Source organism: Fringilla coelebs (assembly GCF_963513975.1).
Source record: "Fringilla coelebs genome assembly, chromosome: 7".
Classification (NCBI taxonomy): Eukaryota; Metazoa; Chordata; class Aves; order Passeriformes; family Fringillidae; genus Fringilla; species Fringilla coelebs.
In genome coordinates, this window is record NC_140035.1 from 1,503,348 (window position 1) to 1,525,643 (window position 22,296).

The following is a 22,296-nucleotide window of genomic DNA, read 5'->3' on the forward strand; positions in this document are numbered from 1 at the left end:
TCACAGCACTCTATTTTGCCTATTAATTTTATTTCAAAGCTCCTAAACCTCCTCCATGCTTTTTTTGAATGGTGGTGTCATTTAGTGTCATGCACTAACACTGCAGCCAGTTTGTTTGTGCAGAATGTGCTAAAAATGTTAAAAATGTTCTTGTGAAAGGCTTTTTTTGTTGTTAGCAAAGCAGAAATGCAATGGCACCATCACTGCTGGAACGTTGTGTGATGATTCTCACCTTTGTTAAATTGGAGGGATTCTTACACATCCCAGATTCTCCTTTAGCTGCTAGAAAGGCCAAAAGGTGTCAGGTTTAAAAGAATCTATCTGGCTTTATAAAACCCTTTCAGTGCCATTCCCAGTGACTCAACAGCTGAATTGCCTTGCCACAGATCCCATGGGAAGGTGGTGAAGTCCTTTAAACTTCCCCTCTGCACAGATCAGGATAAATCTCTTTCTGAACCTTTGCAAGCTGTCCTGTAGATCCTTTTCCCTCCCCTAATTCCTGTTCCTTTGCAGGTGAAGTACAAGGAGAGCATTGGCAAAGGGACTCCCATTCCTGACCTGCCCGAGGTGAAGCGCGTCAAGGAGACCCAGAAGCACATCAGCTCGGTAATTAGTGTCCCTGTCCCTGGTCCCTGCACAGCAGCCCAGGAATTCCCTGTTCTCTGCCCTCTCCAGGGCCTTTTCCTCTTGGGAAAGCTCCAGCTCTCCCAAACCCCCGTGGCCAGCAGTAGGAAATTGGAATACCTGAGTTTTACTGGAATTATCCCCATCAGTCGCTACCTGTGTCTTTCCTGTGGAATTTTCTGAACACAGAGCTAGGAACAAAAATGACCCAGGTTATGTGTTGAAGTTTGACTGGGAAAAAAGGGAGCAGGAAGACAGAATTTGAAGGGGAAAACCCAACTGGAGCCTTTTATATGACAATTATAAGGGAAAACAAAACCTTCCTATATCAAGTCAAGTGTAAATGTCACAGCTCACTTATGGACAACTGAGTTGTTTTTCCAAATGATTCTTCATTCATTCTAACCTTCACCACAAGTTGTTTTCCCTTGCTATAATAGATTTATTTGTTTCAATGACACCAAGCAGTGGAATTTTTTTGTTAGTTTGTTTTGGTGCAAGTTTTGTTTTGGTACAAGGATTTTCCTACTTGCAAGAAGAGCTGTGAGTCAAAATGTAGCAATACACTTGTCAGGTATTCCCCACATGGTTGGAGTTATTCCACAAACATATATTTTCATGAAAAATCCCATTTTTAAAAATCAAATAACTACAGGTTAAATTAAACCTCTTAACATGAGTGGTGGCACTCGGTTGTTTTTGTTTCCTAGAAGTTTAACACAAAGTAAAATAGTGATGCGAACAAACAGGTGAAAATGAATAAAACCCACAATGAAGTCTTTGTACACTGAACAATTCCAGAAAAGGTTAAGCTGTTTATTAATCCCATAAAGAAATGCTGATCACCTGAAAAGTAATTCTATCATATTTCCTGAACTAAGTTGAAAAGTAAAATATGCCTCTCAAGGTAGGGTCAGCAGAATATTTGAATTTGTGTCCTTTAAGAATTGAAGGGAAATTACTCTGAGCTGGTGACAGTGCTGATAAAGATCCCGAGGGGTGTGAGTTGTGTTTTCATTTGTGTACAATGCTGGTCTGCAATGGCAGTGAGCAGCTCAGGGATGTCCCAGGGCTGCTCTGACCCTGCTTGTGTCCCACAGGTGTTGTACAAGGAGGAGCTGGGCACAGGCACCCCCACGCCCGTGACCCCAGAAATGGAGCGGGTCAAACGCAACCAGGAGCAGATTAGCTCGGTATTTCCACCCTGCAGGACTTATAACAACGGGCTGTTGTTATAATCCTGTGCTCCTAACACCCTAACCTTGTTCTTCCTCAGGGGTGCAGTCCTGGCTGTGCCCTGGCTGGGTTTTAATTCATTGATCTTCCACTGTTTGTGCTTTCGGGGGATTTACACCTTCACACGCTTTTCTTCTAAGAACAAACCTGCCTGAAAATAATCCTGGCATTTCCTGAGCTAAGCTGGGCAGCAGAACATCCCTGTGGAGTTGTGGTGTTTCTCCCCACGTTTGTTTTACCCTGAGCCTTTATCTCCTCTCTGCAGTGACCCATTCACAGAATAATCCCCCACAGCCTCTTCCTTAATCCTTGCCTCTGGAGCGAGTGTGCGATGAGCCCCAGGTGATCCTAACCCTAAACACAGTCCCATAACAGTGGGATCCGGTGGGTCTGTCCTGTGCTGAGTGGGGATTTTGTGGCACTGCTGTTGTCCCTCACAGGTGTTGTACAAGGAGGGTTTAGGGGCTGGCACTGCCACGCCGGTGACGCCGGAGATGGAGCGGGTCCGACGGAACCAGGAGCACATCAGCTCGGTACTGAGGGATCTCCACCCCTGCTCCCCTTCCAAACCCAACCCAGTCCCTTTAACCCCATCCTTGGGTGTGCTGGGAGCAATCCTTCTTTAATCAACCCCCTGAAGCCCTGGCAGGATCCTGAAATTTTCATTTCCCCTTGAGTTAACTCGTGCCGTTTTTCCAGATGGAAGATTTTAACCTCAGGAATGAAAGCCCTGGAGCAGGGCCTTCCTTTGCTTCCCAGGGAAATATTCCTTGTGGGAATGGTGTCACTGCTCCTCAGGAGCAGAGCCCACCCTTCCAGAACCTCCTGCCAACGGGGAATGGACTCCAGCCCTTCCTGAGTCCCAGGATAGGGAATGGTTTGGGTTGGAAGCAGTGAGAGGTCTGTCCCTGTCCCTGTCCTGGTCCCTGCCCTGCTGGGGCTCTGCTGTGTCCCCAGGGCTTTGTGAGGAGCTCAGGTGACATTCCCAGCTCATGGCAGTGAAGGAACACCAGGAGCATCCAGTGGAGATGGGAAAAGTGTTGCAGGAGTGAATTCCTGTCTGGAATTCCCCCTCCTGACACATCCACTTGGAAGAACACTGTGCCACCACTTTGTTCTGCAGTTCTGGTTGAATTTGTGACCTTTTTGGGGTCACTCTGCCCAGCTCCCACCTGGAATTCAGTCCTGGCAGAGATCCCAGGGACAGGGACAGGCACCTCAGCCTGGCTGCAATCCTGGCAGAACATCTGGAGCTGGAGTAGGGAAAAGCCTTTGCCAGGGAATTTCCAGGTGCCTTGGAACATTCCAGCAGCTCTGGCCCTGGCTGAGGTGACAGCATCATCACCTGGTTCTTGTCCTTGAGGGCTTTTTGTTGAGCTTTGACCAAAGCAGAACTCTTTTTCTTCTACACTTTGCAGTTTCACAATATTATTTGTCTTCTCTTTTCTCTCTCTCCTCCCTGACCTCCCTGTCCTCCCTTTCCTTCCATTTTTTAAAATTTTATTATTTTATTTTATTTTATTTTATTGTATTGTGTTTTAATTGCCACACTCCTGCTGCCTACAGGTGTTGTACAAGGAGGGGCTGGGGGTTGGCACCCCAGTTCCTGTCACTCCTGAGATGGAGAGGGTCAAACGCAACCAGGAGAATTTTAGCTCGGTATCTTTTTATCATTACAGGAAAAAAATCAGTTTTGTGTACCTATTTAACACCTGCAAACTTTAAATCACGTCCAATTAATTCATTAAAAAAATCCCCTTTCTGCTCCTACGTTTTTAGCACCAGATTTCATGTTCTTGTTTTTAAAAATATTTTTCTTATAATTTAACACTGGATGTTTCATGTGCATTAATTTTTTCCTGAAGTTTAAGCTATTTTGCATTTTTAAACCTATTTTTAAAAATAATCTGCTAAATTCCCTTCCTGTAATACTTTTTTCCTCTGCTAGAGCCCACCCAGACAGTTGGATTTGTATTCCCAGATGAATTTATCATCATTAATAACTGATCTATGCTCCCTAATATTTCCTGCTTTCTAGTACGTTTAGTGGGCATAAAATTCCATTAATTCCCACCATCAAATGCAGATTTTTTTGTTTTTACCTCTTTTTGACTGCCCTGTTGCCCCACAGGTGTTGTACAAGGAGGAGCTGGGGACAGGAACCCCCACCCCTGTCACCCCCGAGATTGAGAGGGTCAAACGCAATCAAGAACACATTAGCTCGGTATTTTGGAGTTCCAAAAGCCAAAAACAATCCCCCTTAATCGATTTTAAAATAATCTTCACCCCCAAATAATTGATTGACACAAGAATTGACACAAGACATCCCATTCCTTGTGTTCTGCCATTTTTTCCTCTGGAATCCCTGACTCATTTTGATTAGTCTTATCACTAATGAGTTTAGATCCCTTCTTCCCATCTTTCTCCTGCCATATTTTTTATGATCTGCTTTTCCTTCTATTAATCACTTCAGTCCATGAGTATTTTTGATTTCCCCTGGTTTTCCCATGTCTAAAATCCAAACTATTACTTGTCTGACCCAAATCTGTGGCTGTGATCCCTGAGCCTGCTGTGATGGGGCTGGGATGGGAAATGAGCTGTGGTTGGTGCCTGCATTGCTCCTGCCTTGGGTTTGAGCCTTTTCCTTTGGATTTGAACCTTTTCCTTTGGGAAATGTGGCAGGGATGTACTGGAAGTGTTCTGGGGGTGTTGGAATGTATGGAATGGTGAGGGAAGGTCCACTAAAACCAGGAGTGCACTAGAAGTTATATGTATGTAATAAATAATATATTTTAAAATATATAAAATTATATATTAATTGATTAATTTACATTTTCTATATGGATATATAATTATTTCTAATATATAATCTAGAATATTATTTAGATATCTTTTTTAACTATGTCTTTTTTTCCCAATATCCCACCTAAATCCAGCCTCTTTCAGCCTCAGTCATCGCAGAGTTTTGGATGAGTTTTTTATCCCCAGGGATTTTTCCCCCAGGATGTGTCATGAGCCTGTCTCTGGTGCTCTGGGTGTTTTTGGTGCTGCTTTGATTCTGTTTTTTGCCTGTTGCCCCACAGGTGTTGTACAAGGAGGAGCTGGGGACAGGAACCCCCACCCCTGTCACCCCCGAGACTGAGAGGGTCAAACGCAATCAAGAACACATTAGCTCGGTATTTTGGAATTCCAAAAGCCAAAAACAATCCTCCTTAATCGATTCTAAAATAATCTTTATTCCAAAATAATTGATTGACACAAGAACTTCCCATTCCTTGTGTTCTGCCATTTTTTCCTCTGGAATCCCTGACTCATTTTGATTAGTCCCATCACTAATGAGTTTAGATCCCTTCTTCCCATCTTTTGCCTGTCATTTTTTTAATTAAGTGCTTTTCCTTCTATTAATCACTTCAGTCTTTGACTTTTTTTATTTCCCCTGCTTTTGCCACGTATAAAATCCAAACTATTCCTTGTCTTACTCAAATCTTTCATCCCTGAGCCTGCTGTGATGGGGGTGGGATGGGAAATGAGCTGGGGTTGGTGCCTGCATTGCTCCTGCCTTGGGTTTAAGCCTTTTCCTTTGGGTGTGGTGCCTTTTCCTTTGGATTTGAAACTTTGCCTTTGGGTTTGAGCCTTTTCTTTTGGATTTGAGCCTTCTCTTTTGGGTTTGAGCCTTTTCTTTTGGGAAATGTGGCAGGGATGTACTGGAAGTGTTCTGGGAGTGTTGGAATGTGTGGAAAGGTGAGGGAAGGTTTACTAAAACCAGGAGTGCACTAGAAGTAATATGTGTATAATACATGATACATTTTAAAAATATGGGAAGTATGCAATTATATATTAATAGATTCATATGCATTTTATATATGATATATAATTATTTCCTTTATATAATCTAGAATATTATTTAGATATAAATATATCATTTTCCCCAATATCCCACCTAAATCCAGCCTCCTTCAGCCTCAGTCATCGCAGAGTTTTGGATGAGTTTTTTATCCCCAGGGATTTTTACCCCAGGATGTGTCATGAGCCCATCTCTGGTGCTCTGGGTGTTTTTGGTGCTGCTTTGATTCTGTTTTTTGCCTGTTGCCCCACAGGTGTTGTACAAGGAGGAGCTGGGGACAGGAACCCCCACCCCTGTCACCCCCGAGATTGAGAGGGTCAAACGCAATCAAGAACACATTAGCTCGGTATTTTGGAGTTCCAAAAGCCAAAAACAATCCCCCTTAATCGATTCTAAAATAATCTTCACTCCAAAATAATTGATTGACACAAGAACATCCCATTCCTTGTGTTCTGCCATTTTTTCCTCTGGAATCCCTGACTCATTTTGATTAGTCCCATCACTAATGAGTTTAGATCCCTTCTTCCCTTCTTTCTCCTGCCATATTTTTAATTAAGTGCTTTTCCTTTCATTAATCACTTCAATCTTTGACTTTTTTTGATTTCCCCTGCTTTTGCCACGTATAAAATCCAAACTATTCCTTGCCTTACTCAAATCTTTCATCCCTGAGCCTGCTGTGATGGGGGTGGGATGGGAAATGAGCTGGGATTGGTGCCTGCATTGCTCCTGCCTTGGGTTTGAGCTTTTTCCTTTGGATTTGAGCCTTTTCCTTTGGATTTGAGCCTTTTCCCCGTTGGGTTTGAGCCTTTTCCTTTGGATTTGAGCCTTTTCCGTTGGTTTTGAGCCTTTTCTTTTGGGTTTGAGCCTTTTCCTTTGGATTTGAGCCTTTTCCGTTGGTTTTGAGCCTTTTCTTTTGGGTTTGAGCCTTTTCCGTTGAGTTTGAGCCTTTTCCTTTGGGTTTGAGCCTTTTCCTTTGGATTTGAGCCTTTTCCTTTGAGTTTGAGCCTTTTCTTTTGGGTTTGAGCCTTTTCTTTTGGGAAATGTGGCAGGGATGTACTGGAAGTGTTCTGGGGGTGTTGGAATGTGTGGAAAGGTGAGGGAAGGTCCAGTAAAACCAGGAGTGCACTAGAAGTTATATGTACGTAATACATAATATATTTTAAAATATATAAAATTAGATATTAATTGATTAATTTGCATTTTCTATATGATATATAATTATTTTTAATATGTAATCTAGAATATTATTAAACATAAATATATCTTTTTTTCCCAATATCCCACCTAAATCCAGCCTCTTTCAGCCTCAGTCGTCGCAGAGTTTCGGATGAGTTTTTTATCCCCAGGGATTTTTCCCCCAGGATGTGTCATGAGTGCTCTGGGTGTTTTTGGTGCTGCTTTGATTCTGTTTTTTGCCTGTTGCCCCACAGGTGTTGTACAAGGAGGAGCTGGGGACAGGAACCCCCACCCCTGTCACCCCTGAGATTGAGAGGGTCAAACGCAATCAAGAACACATTAGCTCGGTATTTTGGAATTCCAAAAGCCAAAAACAATCCTCCTTAATCGATTTTAAAATAATCTTTATTCCAAAATAATTGATTGACACAAGAACATCCCATTCCTTGTGTTCTGCCATTTTTTCCTCTGGAATCCCTGACTTGTTTTGATTAGACCCATCACTAATGAGTTTAGATCCCTTCTTCCCGTCTTTCTCCTGTCATTTTTTTAATTAAGTGCTTTTCCTTTCATTAATCACTTCAGTCCATGATTATTTTTGATTTCCCCTGGTTTTCCCATGTCTAAAATCCAAACTATTCCTTGTCTGACCCAAATCTGTGGCTGTGATCCCTGAGCCTGCTGTGATGGGGGTGGGATGGGAAATGAGCTGGGATTGGTGCCTGCATTGCTCCTGCCTTGGGTTTGAGCCTTTTCCTTTGAGTTTGAGCCTTTTCTTTTGGGTTTGAGCCTTTTCTTTTGGGAAATGTGGCAGGGATGTACTGGAAGTGTTCTGGGAGTGCTGGAATGTGTGGAAAGGTGAGGGAAGGTCCACTAAAACCAGGAGTGCACTAGAAGTAATATGTGTATAATACAGGATACATTTTAAAAATATGGAAAGTATGCAATTATATATTAATAGATTCATATGCATTTTATACGTGATATACAATTATTTCCAATATATAATCTAGAATATTATTTAGATATAAATCTGTCAGTTTTTCCCAATATCCCACCTAAATCCAGCCTCCTTCAGCCTCAGTCATCGCAGAGTTTCGGATGAGTTTTTTATCCCCAGGGATTTTTCCCCAGGATGTGTCATGAGCCTGTCTCTGGTGCTCTGGGTGTTTTTGGTGCTGCTTTGATTCTGTTTTTTGCCTGTTGCCCCACAGGTGTTGTACAAGGAGGAGCTGGGGACAGGAACCCCCACCCCTGTCACCCCCGAGATTGAGAGGGTCAAACGCAATCAAGAACACATTAGCTCGGTATTTTGGAATTCCAAAAGCCAAAAACAATCCTCCTTAATCGATTCTAAAATAATCTTTATTCCAAAATAATTGATTGACACAAGAAGATACCATTCCTTGTGTTCTGCCATTTTTTTCTCTGATATACCTGACTTATTTTGATTAGACCCATCACTAATGAGTTTAGATCCCTTCTTCCCTTCTTTCTCCTGTCATTTTTTTAATTAAGTGCTTTTCCTTCTATTAATCACTTCAATCTTTGACTTTTTTTGATTTCCCCTGCTTTTGCCACGTATAAAATCCAAACTATTCCTTGCCTTACTCAAATCTTTCATCCCTGAGCCTGCTGTGATGGGGGTGGGATGGGAAATGAGCTGGGATTGGTGCCTGCATTGCTCCTGCCTTGGGTTTGAGCCTTTTCCGTTGGTTTTGAGCCTTTTCCTTTGGGTTTGAGCTTTTTCCTTTGGGTTTGGAGCCTTTTCCTTTGGGTTTCAGCCTTTTCCTTTGGGTTTGGAACCTTGTCCTTCGGGTTTGGTGCCTTTTCCTTTGGGTTTGGAGCTTTTTCTTTTGGGAAATGTGGCAGGGATGTACTGGAAGTGTTCTGGGGGTGTTGGAATGTGTGGAAAGGTGAGGGAAGGTCCAGTAAAACCAGGAGTGCACTAGAAGTAATATGTGTATAATACATGATACATCTTAAAAATATAGAAAGTATGCAATTATATATTAATAGCTTCATATGCATTTTATATGTGATATATAATTATTTCCAATATATAATCTAGAATATTATTTATATATAAATCTGTCAGTTTTTCCCAATGTCCCACCTAAATCCAGCCTCCTTCAGCCTCAGTCATTGCAGAGTTTTGGATGAGTTTTTTATCCCCAGGGATTTTTACCCCAGGATGTGTCATGAGACTGTCTCTGGTGCTCTGGGTGTTTTTGGTGCTGCTTTGATTCTGTTTTTTGCCTGTTGCCCCACAGGTGTTGTACAAGGAGGAGCTGGGGACAGGAACCCCCACCCCTGTCACCCCCGAGATTGAGAGGGTCAAACGCAATCAAGAACACATTAGCTCGGTATTTTGGCGTTCCAAAAGCCAAAAAAAAAAAATTCCCCTTTAATCAATTTTAAGAGACTTTTTAACCAACAAAACAATATTCTTGTTTTCTTCTAATTGACTTACCCTGAAAATAATATCCTGGTCCCCCTCAGAATTTTTTCCCCCTCATAATTAGTACTTACATTGTTCTTATTCCCTTGATTTTTAATTACATCATTTTGGTAATTGAATCTCACCTTTTGGAGTGTGATTGCCTTTTTTTAAACTCATAAAAACCCATTTTCTTTCCTAATTTCGTCCCCACAATTCTTTTTTTTTAACTCATAAAAGCCCACCCTGTTTTCTTTATTTAGTCCCCACAATTATTTTTTTGACTCTTAAAACCCCGCTCCCTTTCCTTAGTTTGCCCCAACAATTTAATTTTTTTTAACTCTTAAAAACCCACCCTGTTTTCCTTATGTAATCCCCGTTCAGTTTTGTTCTGTGGAGTGGATTTTCCCGATTTTCCTGATTTTACCCTGGAGAACTAAACCTGCCTGGGTGGGATGCTCTGGGCTGGGAGAGGAAGCGGAGCCGCTTTATTTGGGATTGTTTGGTGCTTTCACAGCTTTTCCTGCCGGGTTTTGTGTCCGGGGTGAGCAGCGCTGCTGTGTGGAGCAGGATTCTGGCTCTCCCTCCTCCCAGCCCGAATTTGTGTCCCGGTTCTCCCGCAGGTTCTGTACCGGGAGGAGCTGGGCTCGGGCACCCCCATCCCGGTCACCCCCGAGCTGGAGCGGGTCCGGCGCAACCAGGAGCACCTCAGCTCGGTACCGTGGGCAGCAGGAGCCCTCCCTTGGACTGCGCCCCTTAACCTCCCTGAAAATGCTCAGTTCCTCTCCTCCTTCTGCCTAATCGACTCATGAACACATCCCCACAAACACCACAAACACATCCCCACAAACACATCCCCCCAAACTCCACAAACACATCCTCACAAACACATCCCCCCAAACTCCACAAACACATCCCCACAAACTCCACAAACACATCCTCCCAAACACATCCCCCCAAACTCCACAAACACATCCCCACAAACTCCACAAGCACATCCCCACAAACACCACAAACACATCCCCTCAAACACCACAAACACATCCCCACAAACACATCCCCACAAAAACATCCCCACAAACACCACAAACACATCCCCCCAAACTCCACAAACACATCCCCACAAACACATCCCCCCACACTCCACAAACACATCCCCACAAACACATCCCCACAAACACCACAAACACATCCACACAAACACCACAAACACATCCCCACAAACTCCACAAACACATCCCCACAAACACATCCTCCCAAACACATCCTCACAAACACCACAAACACATCCTCACAAACACATCTCCACAAACACCACAAACACATCCTCACAAACTCCACAAACACATCCCCACAAACACATCCTCATAATCAATCCTCTCTTCCTCACTGTGTTACTGACCTCCCACTTCTTCACTGATGGAATTATTTACAAATATTCACGTTTTTCAGATTTATTTACAAATATTTATGTTATTCTTAACATTTTTAACCATTTTGTTCCCTGTTCCATCTTCCCTTTGTATGTTTTATATATTTTATATCTAAAATTCTTCGTGCGTTGTTTTAACCGTGGAAGAGGGAGGGTGTGACTTCTCAGGAGGCTGCAGTGGGGGTTTAACAGCTCCATTTCCACAGGAAAGTTTGGATTTGCTGAGTGCTGATGGCTTTGGATGGTTTCTTGTTGTGCAGGTGTTGTACAAAGAGAGCGTGGGGACAGGGACCCCCACTCCTGTCACCCCCGAGATGGAGAGGGTCAAACGCAACCAGGAGATTTGCAGCTCGGTACTTTGCCAAGAGCAAAACTTCCTCTAACTCTTTAAACCCAGAGTTGAAACCTTTTAACTCTTTCCAAGCCCTTTTAACCGTTTGGAGAAGGATTTGTCCCAAAATAACATAGCTCAGAGCAGGGCTGGCTCCTCACCCGTGGCTTTCTCCGGTTGAAATGTTAACTCGGGTCAGTTGATCTTGGTTTTTTTAAGAGTGATTTTAATGGTCTGTTCTAATCTAAACCCTCTCAAACTCCTCTCTTTTTCTCTGCAGTGCTGCCATTTCTTTTAAAGCAGTTAATTGGGTTTTGTGCCGTGCTCAGCCCCTCCAGGGGCGTTTGGTGCTCTTTGGTACTTACCCCATTTATCAGCAGCGGTTCAAGCCAAGCTGCCAAACTACTCCTCTACTAAACCAGTGCCCAGGACCTGCTCTAAAACCACCTGCAGGCTAAGTCCGAGGGCCAAGGAGGGCGTGGGGAGAGCTGTCACTGACTGTGCCTTTCTCCGGCTCCTCTTCCTCCCGCAGGTGTTGTACAAGGAGAACATAGGGAAAGCCACCCCCACGCCCGTCACCCCCGAGATGGAGAGAGTCAAACGCAACCAGGAGATCATTAGCTCGGTACTTGCAGCAGGAAAAGTCCCTAAAAACCCCAGTGGAGTGTTTAACCCGGCTGGAGCCTCAGCAGCCTGTGCTTATTAACCCCTGAAATGCCTCGGCCCCGAGGCCCCGCCCGAGCTCACACACAAACTGCACCGGCTACTCTTTAACGCTGCCCCAAGCAGGGTTTTACTAGGGAAAAAAAAAATCCCTTTTTGGGATGGATGGTGTTGTCCTGATTGAATTTTTTAAACCCTTTCTTAGTCCCCCTGTGCTTTGCCGTTGTTCCTGCATCCCAGATTAATTAATGGCAAAGCGCCAACTCCTCCTCCCGTGCCCCAGCCCTAACTCGGTGGGACGGCTCCAAAGCTCTTTGTTCTGCTTTTTGGGTTTTATTTTTGGTTTGTTTTTCTTTTACTTTTCAATGACATTTGGGTACTCCCTTGTATCCTGTAGGTTTTGTACAAGGAAAATGTGGGGAAGGTGACCCCGACCCCCATCACCCCCGAGATGGAGAGAGTCAAACGCAATCAAGAGATCATTAGCTCGGTACCTTCCCAGAAATTTCTGCTTTCCTTTGTGCTTCAACTTAATCAAGTAACAGCCTAACTCCCACTCAGAGCTGGTTTTAATTTAAAAAGAGATGTATTTCTTTTTTTCTGCACATTAATTTCTCCTTCTAAACCCAAATTACTTTGGTGTTAACGGTGTGATCCAGAATTTTAGGCCTTTTTTACAACTTGGTTTGTGAATTTGTGGGTTCTATCCAGCCCATCTCATGAGTTCAGATCCCTTGGTGGAGATCAGGGAATGTTTGGGTTGGAAGGGACACAGAGCTCATTTCTTGCCTCCCACCAGCCCAGGTTTTCCAGGGGTATTCAGAGTTCTCTCTGTGTTCAGTGTTTCACCTTTCATTGGAATTTCAGGTGGATTTGACTTCAGGGAAAAACACCCATCCCTGACATCATTACTGGGGCAGTGTGGCAACAAAACTTCCACCTCCCTCCTAAAAAGATCAGGAATAGCTTCAAAAATAGGTTAAAAAAAAGCAGATAAAGCATTTCTTACACAGCCTTTTAGAGCCAGAGGCAGTTCCTGAGCCTCTGGAGGCACCTGGATAGAGCCCTTAACCCCAAATGCCAGTTCTCCCCTCCCTGTTCCTCACTAAACGGTTGAGTTTTGAAATCTGGTAACAAAGCAATAATTTGTGTTGAGCCCCGGTGCTTCGGGGCCGTTTAAGAGCCCGGCTCGCTGTTTGTCCCGCAGGTGTTGTACAAAGAGAACGTGGGGCAGGCGACCCCCACGCCCGTCACTCCCGAGATGGAGCGAGTCAGACGCAACCAGGAGCAGATTAGCTCGGTATTCCCGCAGGAAACCCTGCCCAGACCTCCCTCTGCCGTGCTTAACACCCGAGGATGGCCAAGAGCTCTTCTCAATAACCTCACTCTGCCTGGTTTTATTTAACCCTCTAATTTTTTCTTTCAAAAGTCACCTCTTAAGTACTGTAATTCTAAAGGATCTTTTTTGCCATTTAACTTGTTAATACGATTTTTCCTTAATTTTTTTTTTTTCCCCTTTCCTAACGGCTGGTGTTGAGTGCAAACCCAGTAACACCCCAGCTGTGGAGTTCTGCCCTGTGACTGAGTTCCTTTGTGGTCTGTAGGTTGCATACAGGGAAGGTTTAGGGAAGGCCACTCCCAGCCCGGTCACTCCGGAGATGGAGAGAGTCAAGCGGAACCAAGAACAAATCAGCTCGGTACTGAAAGGACAGCCCAGCACCTTGTGTCAAAAATAACCATCCTCAGCCAAACTCCACCTAATTCAGCCTTATTTTCCCAGTTTTCCTTATTTTTGCCTATTTTCCCTTTGATGTTTTAAATTATTTTTTTTACCTTTTGCCAATAACGTTTCAGCTGCTTGGTTTCCCGAGATCTTTTCCACTCTGCAGGGCTGAGTTTGCTTGAACATTAACCCCAGTGCCAGGAAAAGCTGGAATTCTTCCAGCCCAAGCTGTGTTTGTGCCCTGCAGGTGCTGTACAAGGAGCACATGGCCAAGGGAACTCCGACCCCGCTGACCCCGGAGATGGAGAGAGCCAAACGCAACCAGGAGAACATCAGCTCGGTGGGTGAAACACAGGAAAGGAACTTTTCATCCATGAAACCCTCACTCAGACAGGAAGGGTTTGGAAGGACATGGGATTCTTTAGAACTTTCTGGTGCAATCAAATATTCCTGCAATGAATTGGGTTCTCTTGGGGGTTTTTAAACAGTTACATTTCAAATTACTGCCGTAATACTCTGTGACGTATAAAATGATGGTTCTTCAGTAAGAGTCACTTATAAAAAAGTTTATAAAAATCTGGGACTGGCCCTTCTTTGGCAGCCTGGTGCTCCAGAGGTGACTCCTGTGCTCCTCCTCCCCTGGCAGGTTCTTTACTCTGACAGTTTCCGCAAGCAAGTCCAAGGAAAAGCCGCCTACGTCCTGGACACGCCGGAGATGCGGCGCGTGCGGGAGACCCAGAAACACATCTCCACTGTAAGAGCTCCTCCAGAGGTGGCCTTCCCCTGGGAAGGGATTCCATATAAAAATAACCCTGCCTGGCAGCAAGGACAACGTGTCCTACCAGGTCTGGGTACCCAAGGCTTTAGCAACATGTCCTACCAGGTCTGGGTACCCAGTGCTAAAGCAAGTCTGGGATTAGGATTGGGAAGGGCAAAGTTGAGGAGCTGGAAATGCCCCCGAGGGAAGCAGGAATCACAGTCCTTTGGAATTGCAGGTGAAGTACCACGAGGACTTTGAGAAGAGCAAAGGGAGCTTCACGCCCGTGGTGACCGACCCCATCACGGAGCGCGTGAAGAAGAACATGCAGGACTTCAGTGACATCAGCTACAGGGGCATCCAGAGGAGGGTGGTGGAGATGGAGCGGAAGCGCGTGGACCAGGACCAGGAGAACCTCACAGGTCAGGAGAGCTGGGCACATCTGCTACAGGAGGGGTTTAATTTAAGTTCAGCCACATCGATTTCAATTCATCATCACCTGGAGATGTTCTCATCCAAGTCCTTTTTGGAAATATTCTCTGCCAACAGCTGTAAATGACGTGTGACCTGCTGTCCCCACCTTGATAATGTCACACTGCATTTATGGTTCTTCTATTATTAAACTCCATCTCTATCTATTAGAGAAATACTGTGCTGTAGATTGATTGTAAAAAAGCCTAATCTGTGCTGCAGAATTGAGAAGCACTAAATTATAAAAGGGTGATTTTTCAAAGAATTCCAGCCTGGTTTGGGGTGCAGGGACATTAAAGCTCATCCAGTCCCACCCTGCCATGAGCAGGACACCTTCCACTATCCCGGGGTGCTCCAAGCCCCATCCAACCTGGCCTTGGCCACTCTCAGGGCTGGGGAGGACACAGCTCCTGTCCTGCCAGGCTGTGCTGCTCAGCCTCTCCTCAGGAAATGTCCTTTTTCCTGCAGGGCTCCGGGTGTGGAGAACCAACCCTGGCTCCGTCTTCGACTACGACCCCGCTGAGGACAACATCCAGTCCCGGAGCCTGCACATGATCTCAGGTGTGTCCCACGGGCTGCACAGGGGGAAATGGGATTTGAACTCCTGCAAGGGTGGGGTCTGGGTGCCAAACAGGGCTGAGAGACCCCAAGGGACACGGGAGAAACTGGCTGTTGCTGCCCCTCACAAGTGTAACTAATGGTCAAAAAACACGTTATTAATTTTCCTATCATAAAAGGATCCAGCAGAAGCAGGAGGAGAATTGTTTATATTATCTACAGCTGCCATGGTACAACCTGTGCTTCCTTTTTGAATTACTGAACAGGCTGTTCTCAGTTACCTTTTTTTAACTCCTGTCTGAGAGGAAAAATACCTGGATGGTAGAAAATCATGGGGATTGCCCAGTGCTGTGTCAGGAAGAAAATCACAGGATAATTAGAATAAAAATTTTGGAAGCAGCCAGGACTAAGGGGAAAGAGTCTGGAGAAATGATAGAATACTGAGAATATTGAAGAGCAGGACTTCAGCATGGGACACTCAAAAAAGCACTGGGAAATCCCACTATGGAACTATAAAACTGCACTGGGATTGTGGAAAAGTTGAGCTTAGCAGGACTGGGTTCTATGAGGTCTCAGCTCTAGGGTTGGGAACTCTGGGAGCCCCAGGGGTGGTGGCTCTGAGCCCCAGGGTGGTGACAGTCCCTGCTGTCCCCCCAGTCCAGGCACAGCGCCGCAGCCGGGAGCACTCGCGCTCCGCCAGCGCCCTGAGCATCAGCGGCGCGGCCGACGAGAAATCCGAGCCCTCGGAGGGCACCGACCAGCGCCTGTCCTACTACAGCAACGGGGGCTTCTTCACCACCACAGCCACAGGTACAGCCACCCCTGGGCACACACAGGCTCCCCTCTGCTCATGGAGTGTGTGCAGCAATCCTCACAGCCAGGGAAAACCCCATCTCCAAAATGTTGAGATGCACACAAGTAACAGCTGTAAATGTGCGTTTGAAAGTGACCTTAACCCACCCCTGTGGCCCATCCCTGATCTTTATCCCACCCAGCTCCATCACAATCCTATAATCGCCAGACAACGACCTTTTTTCAGACCAGCTCCATCACAATCTCATAATAAATAACCCTCACACAATGATCTTTATCCTGACCAGCTCCATGACAATTCCATAATAACCCCATACAATGATCTTTATCCCAACCAGCTCCATCACAACCCCTTAACAACTCTACACAATCTTTATCCCAACCACCTCCATCACAATCCCATAATACGCCATACAATGATCTTTCTCCATCCCATAATAACCCCACCCTCTCTCTGCAGTGGGCTACAAGCAGGTCAAGACCATTGAGTTGCCACAGCAACGCTCATCCTCGGTGGCCACCCAGCAAACCACGGTGTCCTCGGTGCCTTCCCACCCCTCCACTGCTGGGGTGAGTAACCCTGGGGCACCTGGAGGGGTCACAGCCACTAACTAATAATTAATTGACACTAATTAATAGTGTTAATCCAAGACCAAGTCGGTGACATTCCAGTCTGTGGGGCTGAAGCTCTGCATGAAACCAGGTGTGACAGGGACTTAGGTGGGACAGTCTCTCCTGTGCCTGGAAAGTTGGAATGAGCACCTGGAAACCTGGAATGGGCTCTTCTTCCTACTCAGCCCTTGAAGACTGAGGGGGGAGAGGAAGTGCTCATCCAGAGACTGGGGGAATGGCATCGCCCCCAAAAACTGCTGGGAGGCAACAACTTCTAAGTGACACTTGGAGCTGATGGTGCCGAAGGCCACCATGGGGACACTGCTCAGGCTCAGTGTCACCAGCACCCCCCGGGGTGGTGGCACTCAGGTACCCAAGGCTCAGGGAGGGAGGAGAATCCACAGCCAGATTTGAAGGAGCATCCAGACCCTGCCATGACACCAACCCCAACCCCTGGGGTTTGACCATGTCCCTTGGTGTCCCTGCAGAACACATTTAGGGCCATGTCAGTATTTGACCATGTCCTTTTGTGTCCCTGAAGACATTGTGTCCCCTGTAAGGCTCTGACCATGTCCCCTCTGTCCCTGCAGACGATATTCCAGGCTATGTTAGGGTTTGACCGTGTCCCTTTTGTCCCATGTCGGTGTGACCATGTCCCTTCTGTCCCCTGTAAGGCTTTGGCCACGTCCTTTCTGTCCTGTGACCCTGCAGAAAATGTTCCAGGCCACGTCAGGGTGTGACCACATCCCTTCTGTCCCATGTCAGGGTGTCACCATGTCCCTTTGTGTCCCCTGTGTCCCCCCAGAAGATGTTCCAGGCCATGTCAGGGTGTGACCATGTCCTTTCTGTCCTCTGTAAGGCTTTGATCATGTCCCTTCTGTCCCTGGTGTCCCTTCAGAAGAGGTTCTGAGCTGTGTCAGGGTGTGATCACATCCCTTCTGTCCCATCTCAGGGTGTCAGGGTGTGACCATGTCCCTGGTGTCCCTTCAGAAGAGGTTCTGAGCTGTGTCAGGGTGTGATCACATCCCTTCTGTCCCATCTCAGGGTGTCAGGGTGTGACCATGTCCCTGGTGTCCCCTGCAAGGCTCTGACCATGTCCCCTCTGTCCCTGCAGAAGACGTTCCGGGCCATGTACGACTACACGGCGGCGGACGCGGACGAGGTGTCCTTCAAGGACGGGGACACCATTGTCAACGTGCAGGCCATCGACGAGGGCTGGATGTACGGCACCGTGCAGAGGACCGGCAAGACCGGCATGCTGCCCGCCAACTACGTGGAGGCCGTGTGAGCCCCGCCGGCCCCGAGGGCTGGGACAGCTCCCCCGAGCCCTCCCGGCCCCCTCGGCCACAACAGGAATAACTGCAGAGCAAAACCACCTGGAACGTTTCACACAATGGTTCCAGAAGCACCTCTGAGCACATCCTGCCTTTCTCAATGCCAAACACTCCCAAGTGTTGTCTGAATTTCAAACATTTCATCACACTAAGACATCTCCAAAATTCCATTGCTAAAGACTAACACACACATCTATAGGATTCATTCTCCCACCAAGAGAATTTTTCTGGGCTGTTCTAAAATGTTTAAATCTCTTCATTTGGTTTTCCATTTAAGCTTTGTATTTCAACCCAATTTATTTGGGGAGGGAAAAGCAACCACCCTCTCCTGCTTGCTGAGCTCTCATGAATGTGTTCTCCTGCAACTGTTCTGGGGGCAAAAGCTGTGATTTCTTGTAAATTAGTGATGAATAAAGCTGAGGTTTCTGCAGTATGGATGGATGGATGGATGCTGTGGTGCTGGGAATGGGAATTCACACCACAAACTGTACTGAGGAAGGGAAGGATGCAGATCTGGGGTCATTCCACACTTGAACATCAGGTTTTGCTTCATCTACTGCAGCACCTGGTAGCAGCCATGCCCAGGAAAGGGAATAAAAACCCCTGGGGATTGTGACTCCCATAGACTAAGGCCAAGTTAACAGCAGGGGTTGTAGCATCACCCCTGAGGAATTCAGAGTCCAGAGGGAATTCCCAGCAGGGGCAGGCTGGAAGGGAAATGTCCTTCCCCAAGGCAGCGTGCAGGACTGCCAGCACTGGGAGTTGGGATCAAAGCCCTTTCCATGGGTCAGAACATCCTTACCTGCCCAGGGCATGGGATGGAAAGCTGAGCTCTCCTAAGGAGGCAGATCTGGAACCAAAACAACTGCTCAGAAAAGCAAGAAACCCCAGAGAGCTTCCCCTTGTAGCTGCAGGCTGTTTGTCCCATCCCTTTTCTCCATGGGACACACCCAGAGCAAAAACTACTGAGAGTTTTGCAGCCCAGACCCACCCTGTCCTCCAGGACCTGCTCCCACCTTACACCAGCACTGGGACATTCCAAGGTCCCTCCCAGCCTTGGGAATCCAAATCTGAGGGAAGCTGAAGAGAGAAAAAGCCCAAAAGCCACCAAACCACGAGGCCACGACCGAGTCTGGGAACTATCAGCTCTTTTATTTGCCCGTGTAAAAGTTGGAAAACCACCTGCAGCAGTTCCTTTCAATAAACACCCATCTGGATAGCTACAGTACAATATATACAGATCAGAATCCCAGAGGGAAAACCTGGGAATTCTGGCTGAAGGTCTCCAAGAAGCAGCAATGCAGTCCATGCAATTAAAACTCCATAAATTATTACCCAACATCTGCTGTGAGTCTGTACACAATATACAAAGAGCTCTTGTCCAATCCATCATTTCCTCACGGAAAAGAGTCTGCCCACCAGGAGAGCTGCTGCCAGCAAAGGCCAGGGGGCAAAGCCTGGGAGGCTCTGCAGTCTCTCTCCTGTACAAGCACGTTTCCTCTGAGCTTGAGTCGTACAAAAATACATGGAAAAATAGATCCAGTACAAATCCCAGGCTCCTGCTGGAAGGAATTAAGCCCAGCTTGCCTCACACGTGCTGCCAGAGCTCCAGAGGAAGCAGCTGGGGCAGGAGGGGGGCAGAGCTGGCAGCTGCAGCTCTCAGCCCACTCTCAGCAAGAGTCTGCAGCAGTAAGAACACTTTGGATTTGAAAAAATAATTTAATTACTCTGTTGGTTTGGTTTTTCACAGTCTCTGCTATTGCACAGCTTTGTCAGGTTTTCTTTCAGGGCCCGAAAGAAAGATGCATAGCAATCCCACAGGAACCTCTGCCAGGGAGGAAACAGGCCCACAGGTTTGGGAGGGGGGAGGAACCAGCAGAAAATAAAGGCAAAAAAAAAAAAAAAAAAAAAAAAAAAGGGAAAAAGAGGGAAGGAAAAAAGGGGAAAAAAAGGGAAAAAAATTATGAAGATGTTAACAAAATATCCTGTAGGCCCAGAAGCAGCCTGAAGGAGTCACTGAGCAGTGAGGAAAGCGAGCGGGGCAGTGCTGGACCGAACTCCTCCTCGGAGCAGGGGCAGCTACTCGGGGCCCTGGTGGGGAGGGCAGTGCCAGCGGGCCTGCAGGCTCCTCCCGATGCTCGAGGCCATCCCCAGCAGCTTCTCCTGCATCTCCAAGAGCTGCCTGCCAGAGTAGCCACGGAGATCCTCAGAGCCCAGCTGGGCTGCCAGAGCCTGCACCTGCCCCAGGAGATCCACAGGGGGCTGCTCACTGCTGCTGCTGCTGCTGCCTGTGTCCACCAAATCTGAAAGGAGGGAAAGGAGACGAGTGCAGGGAAATCCGAGCAGAATTCCAGCTGGTTTTGTACAAAATCCCACCTCAGAGCAGCCTGCAATGGATTTATTCCATGGGAAACATTCCCAGAAAGGCTCTGCACCCTGCCCTTCCTCAGGGTTTGATCACGATTGGGAGAATTAAACTAAACCCAAAATAAAACCAAAAGGATGAGGTGTTCCCACCAGGAGAGAATGAAGACAAGACAGCAGAACCCTCCAAATCCAAAGCAAAAAGCCACCAGCAGGTACCTGCTGCAAGTTTTTCGTCATCTCCACTCAGAGATTTCTCCTCCACATCATTTCCAGGCTTCTCAGCATCTTCAAGCACTGCGCTTTCCTCCAACACTCGAGATTTCACCTGGCCATTTTTGGGGAGAGAAAACATTTTCAGATAGGGGAAAAAAATAACAAAACCCACAGTGAGATATATTTTAGCATCATAATAAATCCAGTCACTTTTCCTGTTAATAAGAATAGTTTCACCAAGTAATCTGTACCTTGTGTTCATGGTACTGAGGCAGGCAGGGATTGGGTTTTAAAGTGCTGGTTTTAGTGAAGGAAAAAAGACCCCATTGCTGCTGCAGTACATGAGATCAATCTTGGCTTCCTGGCTGCTAAAATTCCACTTTACCTGCTGCTCATGGTATCCCTTGAGAGCTCTTTTGACATTGGAGACTTTGGGGGAGCGGATGGGGAGAGTTTTGATCTCCAGAGCTGTCAGAGTGCTCAGGTCTCCCACGGTCTTGATGTTCTTGGCTCGGATGAGCTGCCCCAGGCCCCTGGCACTGCAGCAGGGGAGGGAAAATGGGTTATTGGCACACAACCAGGGAATGTCCCGAGCTGGAGGGGACCCACAGGACCATCAATCCAACTCCTGGCCCTGCACAAACTCTCCAACCCTGGGGAGCTCTTCAGCCATCAAAAAAGAATGCCACAACAGTCCAGTCTCTTCTTCACCCAACCAACCCCAACCCTTTACAGAATTCTGGCTAAAACTGGTTTGGTAGGCTCAGGAAGAGCTCAGTTTCTACTGAAATGTCACCTCCAAAAAGCAAGAAGCCACTGACCAGATGTTGGATGTGATCTGAGGTAAAATGACATCCACAGGGGCTTTGCAGCCAGCCAAGGCAGGGTACACAAACTCCGAGAGGCACGGCAGAGATTCCTTGGCCATCTCTGTGATCTGGGATAACACAGGCAAAGTATTAAATTAACTGTCACACACTGAATACAGGGAAAAAAAATAGAAGAGAAACATGAACCAAAGCACTTCTTACTAAACACTTCTTTGAGCTCTTAAATTTAAGGGTACGAGATCCTGGGGACAGAAATCCTTTGGTTGGAGTGGTAATGTGCTGGATAGAAAAAGAGGAAAAAAATATCTCAGGGTGGTAGGAATTTAGTCAATGGTAGGAATTCAGTTAACAGCAGGAATTCAGTTAATAGTGAGATTTTAGCCCCTGAAACCTCAGAGTTCACTGGAGTTCACAGTAACAGAATGAGTCAGGCTAAGGCAGTTTTGTTTCTTACACTTCTGCTCCTCAGCCCTCACAACCGTGTGTGAGTGACTACAAACATGCACCAAAGCATTGCTATTTATGATAAATACACAAATACTTGGGACACACAGAATATTGTACCAGGATTTACCCTGACCTGCATGTTAGAGAGGATTTTAAGACTCCTGGAGGAGGGTGAGGAATGGGATCTGATGACAGGACTCCTCCTGTCGATGTCGTCTGCCAGGCCCTCCTGAAAAATGGGGTTTGCAAAAGAGACTCGACGGATCTGAGGAGGAGAGAAGGAGGTTTTAGAGCGGGAACTCAACCCAGCACAGCTTGGGGAAGCCACCCTGAGGAGACAAAAAAAAGTCAGTTTGGAATTGTTGAATTCCCTGAATGACTCAGGGAATGTTTCAGGGACCGTGAGGATTCCCTAAGGAATCTGT

General features: G+C 46.4%; 2 protein-coding genes across 4 annotated transcripts in view; one reads left to right on the plus strand and one right to left on the minus strand.

The window, feature by feature from the left end:
• Positions 1-18,371, plus strand: part of NEB (nebulin) — a 99,021-nt gene extending 80,650 nt beyond the window's left edge. The window contains exons 131-146 of the mRNA XM_084209455.1: positions 514-606; positions 8,095-8,187; positions 9,154-9,246; positions 9,944-10,036; positions 11,013-11,105; positions 11,616-11,708; positions 12,144-12,236; positions 12,954-13,046; positions 13,351-13,443; positions 13,717-13,809; positions 14,116-14,223; positions 14,465-14,648; positions 15,166-15,258; positions 15,913-16,065; positions 16,529-16,638; positions 17,795-18,371. Coding sequence (XP_084065581.1) covers positions 514-606; positions 8,095-8,187; positions 9,154-9,246; positions 9,944-10,036; positions 11,013-11,105; positions 11,616-11,708; positions 12,144-12,236; positions 12,954-13,046; positions 13,351-13,443; positions 13,717-13,809; positions 14,116-14,223; positions 14,465-14,648; positions 15,166-15,258; positions 15,913-16,065; positions 16,529-16,638; positions 17,795-17,968 — 1,752 coding nt within the window. The 3' untranslated portion in view covers positions 17,969-18,371. The remainder of the gene's footprint in view (positions 1-513; positions 607-8,094; positions 8,188-9,153; positions 9,247-9,943; positions 10,037-11,012; positions 11,106-11,615; positions 11,709-12,143; positions 12,237-12,953; positions 13,047-13,350; positions 13,444-13,716; positions 13,810-14,115; positions 14,224-14,464; positions 14,649-15,165; positions 15,259-15,912; positions 16,066-16,528; positions 16,639-17,794) is intronic.
• An 806-nt stretch (positions 18,372-19,177) lies between these two features.
• The window catches only part of RIF1 (replication timing regulatory factor 1), a 28,637-nt gene continuing 25,518 nt past the window's right edge, over positions 19,178-22,296 (minus strand). The window contains exons 30-35 of one of the 3 annotated variants that reach the window (XM_084208894.1): positions 22,005-22,136; positions 21,626-21,703; positions 21,416-21,531; positions 20,980-21,133; positions 20,598-20,706; positions 19,178-20,317 (exon numbers count right to left, since the gene is read on the minus strand). In XM_084208894.1, the coding sequence (XP_084065020.1) occupies positions 20,094-20,317; positions 20,598-20,706; positions 20,980-21,133; positions 21,416-21,531; positions 21,626-21,703; positions 22,005-22,136 (813 nt within the window). In that variant the 3' untranslated portion in view covers positions 19,178-20,093. The remainder of the gene's footprint in view (positions 20,318-20,597; positions 20,707-20,979; positions 21,134-21,415; positions 21,532-21,625; positions 21,704-22,004; positions 22,137-22,296) is intronic. The other 2 variants (XM_084208895.1, XM_084208896.1) reach the window with 2 other exon arrangements.